The sequence below is a fragment of the Vanessa atalanta genome, chromosome 2 (assembly GCF_905147765.1).
Source record: "Vanessa atalanta chromosome 2, ilVanAtal1.2, whole genome shotgun sequence".
NCBI classification, from domain to species: domain Eukaryota; kingdom Metazoa; phylum Arthropoda; class Insecta; order Lepidoptera; family Nymphalidae; genus Vanessa; species Vanessa atalanta.
The window spans coordinates 12,019,888-12,029,275 of NC_061872.1; the positions used below are offsets into that span (position 1 = coordinate 12,019,888).

The 9,388-nt window shown below is 33.8% G+C and overlaps 1 protein-coding gene across 1 annotated transcript in view; it reads right to left on the bottom strand.

Annotated features, from left to right (window-relative positions):
• The window catches only part of LOC125073362 (arrestin homolog), a 52,190-nt gene extending 44,268 nt beyond the window's left edge, over positions 1 to 7,922 (bottom strand). Inside the window, exons 1-2 of the mRNA XM_047684168.1 lie at positions 7,875 to 7,922; positions 658 to 822 (exon numbers count right to left, since the gene is read on the bottom strand). Of these exons, the coding sequence (XP_047540124.1) occupies positions 658 to 822; positions 7,875 to 7,906 (197 nt within the window). The 5' untranslated portion in view covers positions 7,907 to 7,922. The remainder of the gene's footprint in view (positions 1 to 657; positions 823 to 7,874) is intronic.
• Positions 7,923 to 9,388: the final 1,466 nt, after the last annotated feature.

Genomic DNA, 9,388 nt, shown 5'->3' on the forward strand with positions numbered 1-9,388 from the left:
CTCGTATCCATTGTCCCGTCATCATAAGAAGGTAAAGATCTGTTTACTCACTTGATTTGTTGAATTATTAACGTTATAATTAATTAAACTTATCAGATATAATTTGGCTTTTTTTTGCTGTCGTTACTCTTAATCGTATAACGCACACTAAGACAGCTTATTAGCACGTGTGCCACTCCCTCCTACTAATAAAGTATGCTCATTTACCATGGTAAATGAGCATCGGCCTTTAATTTCTCATTTGGAAGTGGATAGATGTATAAAATAAATACTAGTTATTAAGTCAAATCAAAAGCTTTCAAAAACGAAATGTTTCAATGAACACCGTAGATTTTTAATGGTGCTAAAAATATATATATTAAAGATTGATTACACTTGGTGATGGGTCGTTGTGGTTCAGACGGATAGTCTTTCGCCAATACTTTGAGTTCTGGTGTTCCAATTTGAGAGGTGAGTGAGCAGAACAGCAAGCATAATGGTTGTAACATCTTCATTCATAAAGTTGGTGGTGCGTTGACGATATAAGAGATAGTTGATATTTCTTACCTATCTCTATGGGTGGCGGTGACCACTTACCATAATGTGGCCAAATCACAAATCTACCTACCTATTTTAAATAAGTTAAATATGATTCAATGATAGATGTAAAATTCTTACCTAAAAGTTAATGTGACTTGTCCGAATAATTTCTTATTTTCCAAGCATTCTGAATCCACGTGCAGGACGCCCTGGATCTTATCAATGCTGCCATTCTCTACCACCAAGTCTCTCGAGTCCAGGTACAGTGTCAATTTGTTGTTCGGCGATGATTTCTTGAAAACGCTGCAGAAAAAAAACACTTAAGTAAAACTATAACAGCACGTATCGTTTAGAATAAATAATATAAGATATTTTCAAAATATATATTTAACAATACTTTAAATTCAAATCTGAAGTTAAAAAGGAAAGACAGGCTTTCTAGATATAATTTAAATTTGGAACCGGTGTTAAATTCAAATAATTTTCGTATAATGACTGATCAACCGGTTTTGACGATAAAGTATATTTTAAGCATGTATGTGTGTGTGTGTGTGTGTGTCTGTGTGTGTGTGTGTGTGTACTACGACTTTATACCATAACTATAAAACAGCTATATACTCGTACGTAGCTACGATATAAGTGATATTACATATTTTTCAATAATTCTTACCAAAAGAAATTTTAAAAAGTTACCGTATAAGTTATGACTGCGTGGAACTGTGGCAAGAACGCCAGGAGCATTTCCCAGTTGAATTGCAATTCTGACGCAAAAAAAACGTGAACCAGGCCTCCTGTCACCAGTGGAGACAATAAAGGCGAGGTGTTATACTTCAAAGAAGGTTTTTGCATTATTACTCCAACGTCGAGTGCTTCAACAGCAAATGGAACAAAATTTAGAATAATTTTGAAAAAGACACGAATATTTGGATCGTTTGATCGTTTCAGTTTCCGCGGCGGATCCGGCTCTTAACACTCTTTATAAATAATGTGTCCTCAAATTATTGCTTACTTCTCAAGATCGCGTCTCCGAATATTATGCTCACTGCAAAAAATATTCCCATAAAAAAAGTTATGTACTCGAGGGACAGCAAGTTTATGACGCTTGTGTCAACTTTACGTATTATACTATTTCTGAAATATTTTACGAACGTATCACGATTTTTTTTTTTTTTCGGAAAATAAAAGATTATCAGCTTAAGATAGGATCATTCCAAAGTACAAGACTATATGAACAACTACTACAACAAAAAAATATAAATATTTAAATAAATAAATGTAAAAATTATGTTCATTGGTAACACCGATCGGAAAAACGATAAAATCACTTCAATTAAAATACTTAAAAGTACACTTGCAAAAAGAATACACTTTAACGACTTCTACTACTTACTCAACCGATATTTATGAAATCATATTTATGCATACATGTTGACAGAGAAAGACATAAAGTAACTCCTGACAACTCTCCCTTTTACGCGGGACCCCACCCCAGACGGAAACTATTAATTAATCACAATCCAGTACATTATTTAATAAACATTACAATAAAACCTTTTTAAATAGTCAATATTCCAACTCTAATATATTTTCGGGAAGCAGCTTCCATCGAGAAGAAACGGCAACTCGCACTGTTGCTCTTTAAAGAGAATTAAAAAATTGTTAAAGAACGCTTCTGTGAAAACGTTGTTTTACAATTAGTGAGTTCATGTTTGATAGCACACCTTAAGAATGAAAGGGTCCCCTCTTGGCTATTTCTTTGTGATATTTAATATAATCATGTAAATAATTATAAATAAACTAAAAAAACCCGCTGAGTTTCTTTTGTCGGTTCTTCTCCGGTCAGGGTATTTTCATTTCCGAATCGTTGGAAGTGTTTAATTTGACAACCAATAAGAAAACGTAATTATTCTTTATTGAATAAAAAAGATAGTCATCATCTCTTATTATCGTATACATGTTTAGCCATGACATAATTTGTATCTCATATATTTTTACAACAGAAGAGCCATATATAAATGCAGATAGTGGCGTTAATATGTGTCGAAATTCATACTGGAAAGATAACAAAAGGCTTATTCGGGACAGTGCTTATTATAAACTTGAAAACCAAGGTTACTCCTTGTTGTAACGCGTAAACAAACTAATATACTAATAAACTCGCAAAAAAACTACTTACTACTTATTCTGAATTACACACACAAAGGTACACATAAGAACATATTCTGAAAGGAATTCGTCCCAGTCAAATTTGGAGTACTGGTAAAATGTTAATAAAACTAAATTTAATAACATACGTATATAAAATTATTGACATTGAAGTTTAAATAATAGTATTATTAATTCAAGTAGGCTCATAAAAGCACTATTGAACCGCCATGTTAGAGTGTTGATTTAAATGTAAGGGGTACCACCGTTTCAGAAAGTAGATTCTACCGGGAACAATCGACAAGCAACTCAGTAATTACTCTTTTCCATCATTTTAATTACAGAGTATGTCAACAAAGGACAATTTTTGTTATGATATCCGTAGGCGGACGAGGAAATATGTCACCTGATGGTAATTGGTCACTACCGCACCGGGAACTACGATGATATGTCCCTTGTGCCTGTAGTTACACTGGCTCACTCACCCTTCAAACTGGAACACAACAATATTGAGTACTGCTGTTTAGCCGTAGAATATCTGATGAGTGGGTGGTACCTACCCAGACGGGCTTGCACAAAGCCCTACCACCAAGTAGGGAATTATATATATGCTGCATAGAAATTAACAAACATTATATCCACTCTTTTTTTTATCAATATAATCTTGCATTGAGTATTTTGCCGTATTTATCAATGCTTTGTAGATGAGCTTTTAATTTTTTTGTAAATTGTCTAAGTTTACTGTGGAATCTCATTATAGAAACGGATACCGTACCCCATGAACGATATATTAACTTTGCGAAGTCGGAAATTAGGTGTTATTAGTTTACCTTTCCTTCTCGTGTTTACACAATGATTTATTTCAAAGATATATAATAGATACATAATTTATGTATTATATATATTATGAACATATATAGTACATTGGAGTTATAGTGCAAAAAGCTTCATCAAAAGTATAACACCTCGCCGTATTGCCTCCACTGGTGACATGAGGGCTGATTCGTTTTTAGCCCAGAGGATCGGAATTGCGATTCAACGGGGAAATGCTGCTAGCATTCTTGCCACCATTCCAAGCGGTCAAGTAACAATTTTTAATTCATATTTGTATATATTTAAAGCACTTAATGTTATCAATTGTTATTTTAATAAATGGTTATATTCACTGTTTTTGAATTACCTTTATATAGTACATTATATTGTTTTAAACATCAAGCGAAGTAAGTATTTATTTGTACACACTTTAAATTATTCCATCATCTACCCGGTTCTATTTTAAAGTCTCCTTTTCGGTGGATTTTTTTGGAAGAACTCTAATTAGCCATAAGTCCGCCCTTTGGATTGCACATTAATTAACTGAGATACTTTTCTGTATTTTAAAGTGGTGTACAATAAAATTTTAATAATAATTAAAAAAGTATTTCAGTAATATTTTGCTTAAAAAAATGAACCAATCCTCCTGCCATAGGAGGCAATAAGTTAAGATGTTATAGTTTTGATGAAGGTTTAAATTACAAAGTGATGAGAGCCGAGATGGCCCAGTGGTTAGAACGCGTGCACCTTAACCGATGATTTCGGGCTCAAATCAGGCAGGCACCACTGATTTTTTATGTGCTTAATTTGTGTTTATAATTCATCTCGTGCTCGGCGGTGAAGGACAACATCGTGAGGAAACCTGCACGTGTCTAATTTCAACGAAATTCTGCCACATGTGTATTCCACCAACCCACATTGTAGCAGCCTGGTGGAATATGCTCCAAAGCTTCTCAAAGGGAGAGGAGGCCTTAGTCCAGCAGTAGGAAATTTACAGGCTGTTAATGTAATGTAGTGTTACACAGCAATGTTTTACTAGCGATAAAAGTTTCTGTTCCGCCTCCGTGGATCGCAGTTTGATATTACAACACAGTGTACCCTTGAAATGAGCTGCAATAAGCGTTTAAATAATATTCGAATTCGCTTTATTTGATACATTTGGTGTGTAACTAAAAGCCACAACGTGTAATTGCTGTTTACGTTATACGTGAACGCGCTGCGCAAAGATAATTACGACCATAAAAAAACGTGGCCTTCACGTGTCACCGGGCAGATATAAACAAATAATAAAAACCAATCAATATATATAAGGAGTAAATTAATATAAATAAAACATACAGTTTTGTTCATATTAAAAATATACTAGTAGTCCGTCCCGACTTCGTACGGGTAAAAGCAATTCCTCATTCCTTCCCTTCCCTCCTTCCTAGAAAATTTCCACTTCAAAATACTCTCTTAGTGAACGTCTATGTCACGGAAGAAGTAACTATGTTAAATTTCTAGTCAATAGTGTTATTTCGCTTACGTACCATAAATACATATACAAGGGAATACAGAGTAGCTGAGGAAAATAGAATAGATTTATTCTGCAGAAGGAGGACCAGTCTCTTTGCAAATCCAATCGAAGTCCATGCAAATGAAACCGTGATACAAAAGCTCCTGTAGTAATTAGTCCTGTCCAATCCATTATTGGTTTATACGTTGGGTGTTGCATATAAGTGTTATCGACTTTAAATATTTCATTGTTTTAATAAATCACAAAAAATATATTCTACAAATATATTAGTATCTCGGTTGATTAAAATATTTATTTTGAGTAATAATATGGTTTTTATTTTGACTCGAAATTGAACTTACAATAAAAGTCGGAAAAGTAGCCATTCGTTTGCTAAATACCGTGCAAGAAAAGTGTGCTGGCAAATAAATAATTGTTATATGAAATTAGTAAGTGTCTTTAATTATAATTTAAAATATCGTCGTACCCAAAGTAAAGTGTAATAGCGAAAAATAAAGTGTTGTGCAGTTTGTGTGATTAAGATAATAAGAAAAGGCCGTAACATAAGTTTTACTCAACACACTGTGTATTGTTTTACACTTTAAATAGCGAATAAGTTAATAAATCCAATAAACAGCGTCTAATGGTAATGTAGTAATGAATTTAAGCTTCACTGGAAAAAGGTATATGTATGAACAATTTATATTTATTATAGGTAGTCAGACAGCCAGTCATCTAATGGTAAATGTTCGCCATTGCCTACTTGCATTGACTTACATCGTCCACGCCATCACCCTTAGGAACTAAGATGTTATATCCGTTGTATATGTAGTAATACCGGTTCACTAACCATTCAAACCGGCAGTATAACATGACTTGGGTGGATGGTACATACAAAGGCGGCCCTGTATAAGGCCTACTAGCGTGTAAATACTTACATTAAAGCACCTACATTATTCTAGCTTACTACACAGTAACCTGAGACTCCTCTGAAGAATTATCATATTAGGTAAACGGAGTACATATTGTCCTTCTTCATCTCGTTGTTTTTAACGCTCCGTCCTAACTTCATGACAGTGAGTTAGGGTGCGAAAGTAGGTCAAACAAACAGACTTGTTTTGTGTTTTAGGTTATTACGCTTTAGTTTAGCCAATGTAATGAGGATTATGATGTCGATTTGACTGATTTTCGGCTACGACAGCGAATGTCAGAGACCAGTCTTGGTACTTAATTGTACAAGTGTGTGCGTAATCTCAGGTGTAGTCTTTATTCCCTCACACTCACAATCTGATGGAACAGCAAATCCGTTATGTTCGGTAAGAGTTCAGGTACAAGACCAACGGCTTCCAACATACGCTGCTAACTTCGGAATTTCGGGATGTTACTAAGAATATTTCGACGGAAAAACCCGATAATTCTTCATCAGTCCGATCTGGTGTTTGAACTTCGAGATCAGCTTGGTATCAAGCTACTAAAACAACGAGGTGTTCAGATTATATTATGTGATGAAGTTACGTCAAGCTTCACCAATCAAAGCGAAATCGATGGAATGAGGATTTATTTAAAAAATCTTGACGGACTGGATCGTAATGTAAGCGTTTGCTGGGGTCGGGAGTAAACGGAACTATGAAGCTCCCCGAGAAAAGGCGCTGTATCCTATGTCATCAGCGGTAAGTGACTTTGTTTTATACTACGTAATGTTTTTAAGTAATTAATGTTATTGTTAATTGCTATTTACTATAAAGTCATATAATTGTTAGTGTGTTCTTTTAAAAAGTAATTTTCATTTCTGGTCGGTAAGAATATATTATTCTTTTAAATTTCAAAATATTTAATATACTTAAATAATTACAATATATTCTAATTCATACAGGGCATGATATAATATGTTGTTGTAGTAATGTAAATATCACAACAACAACGTTATACGATACATCGAATAGAATGAATCGGAAGCAAAATACTAGGAAGGCAGACAAAAGATAAATGCAAGGGAGATAAACAAAAATTTTAACAAAAAAAAAACGACTTTAAAATAAACAAAAATAAAAAATAATCAAATTGCGTATTGTTCTACAACTTAATAATATAATCAACTTACATGTACTATGTCATCAATATGTAGGTACGATCTATGAGTTTAGTAAGTTAAATGAAATGAAAAATATTAGAATACTTAAAAGTCTATTTACGATAGTATAATGTAGATAGTTTTATTTTTTTGTACTTAAAAAAAATACAGACGTATTGATAATCTCCTCCTTTTTGAAGTCGAAAAAGAGAGAGAGAGGTTTAGCGAGAATTATTGCAGATTATTGGCGAAATAGAATAAATATTAAACTGCTCGCTGATTATCTCAGTAGTAACTACATCTCAAACCGATGTAGATAAAAATCTAATCGATGTTAGCCTATTTGAATAAAAAATATTTTACTGTGATTTATACGTAACGTGTGTGTTTAATTTTTTTTTTTTTAATTCCTGTTACAAATGCTGCCAGGAATAGATCGTAATAGCGACTTTATTTAAGTTGGTGATTGAGCTTTGCTCAAGCCCGTCTGTGTTACCACCCACTCATCAGATATTCTACCTTCAAGCAGCTTCACTTAGTTTGGAGAATGAGTGAGCTAGTGATACAGGCACAAGGGACATAACATCTTAGTTTCCAAGATTGGTAGCGCATTCTTGATGTAAATAATGGTAAACATTTCTTAAAGCGCCTATGTCTATTTGTGGAGGTGATCACTTAACATCAGAAGGTCCATTTATCCGCCTACCTAGAGAATTAATAAAAGTAATAAGTTCGTCTTTGCACTCATTTAATGTTTTAAATATTCTGGTTTGATGCTGTGCTATTGTGTTTGCGTGCAATAAAGTTTTTAAATAAATATTTTTTTCTTACCGCTGAGAGTTCAGCGCGCTGTCCGATGTCATTTCGGGATTCCGATGACTTTCTGGAACAATTAAAAAATAATTATAATCGCAGTATGAGAAATCATATAACAAATTTGATAACGCAGATTTAATTCACATATTCACTTTAGTAAAGTATCGGCCTGCTAATATCTCATTGCTAAGAAAGACCTTGAAGCGTATTCCACCACGCTGGTTTCATTCGAGTTAGTGGATATACATGTGACATATTTCTATCCAACATACAGGTTTTTATTGACTAAGTAATCTTTTATCACCGAGCATGACATCATTTACACAAAGTACTTGAAACTTCAGTGACAGTTAGATTTGAACCCATAATCTATTTAGATTCATGTGTATTAACCACTGAGTTTTCTGATCACAAGTCTCTTGGTAGCACGTGTTACTTGGTTATTCTACGACTAAATAGAAATGTTTTGTAAAAAATACTAAGTGTATAAGATATTAACAAAAATAAGGGATGAACGAACGCTACTGTACTTGAACGGTTAACATTAAAAGGTATCGTATAAAATATGAACTTATGTTGTAAATGTGAAATTAACTCTCTTTTGATTCTTTCAAGTCCGAACCGCTGAACTGAATTTGATGAAGTTTTGAAGTAACTTTGCAGGACATAGGCTACTTTTTGCTACCTAAAACCTGTCGACAATTCTTTCGAAATTCTAAAACGAACGAAGCTGAAGGCAACATCTAGTTTGTCATATAGGCTGTGTAAGATAAACAAAGCAGTAAAAACTACATTAAATTATCGTTAAGTTCCACTTAGTTTCCAATTTACATCACAGATAAATATCACTTAGATTTCCAATAACAGCCAATCCATACGATATGCAGTACGTGAAATCATTACGCTCGGGTGCTTCGGTAACTATTTATTTAGTACCACCGTGTTTTACGTAAAGCTGCGTTCACATCTGTGTCGTACAGTTTATACGTTGTTGAATGACTAAACCGTTGAGTCTAACTGTTCCCATTTGTCAACAATCTGTCGTGAATGTTTTCACTTTTATCGCTTTTTAATTTGTTTTTCAATCGTTTCGAAAAATCCGACGGTGTTTTTCTGAAAAATGCAAAGTAAAATAATCTCCGTTTAAACTTCGGTTAACTTGTATTGTTTAGCAGTTCCATAATTATCTTTGACGAGAAATCAAAGATTCTGTGACAAACTAATTCAACTCTGTATGTGAGCTTGTTATTTTTATAGCATATCAATTTTATTTTTATTAAAGCACAATGAGAGCCGAGATGGCCCAGTGGTTAGGTTGATTTCAACAAAATTCTGCCACATATGTATTCCACCAACCCGCATTGGAGCAGCGACGTAGAATATGCTCCAAACTTTCTCCTCAAAGGGAGAGGAGGCCTTAGCCCAGCTGTGGGAAATTTACAGGCTGTTAATGTAAAAATAAAAAAATGTCCATCCAAGCGACTGCTATACACATTTAATTTGATATGAAATCATAGTTTCTGCATGAA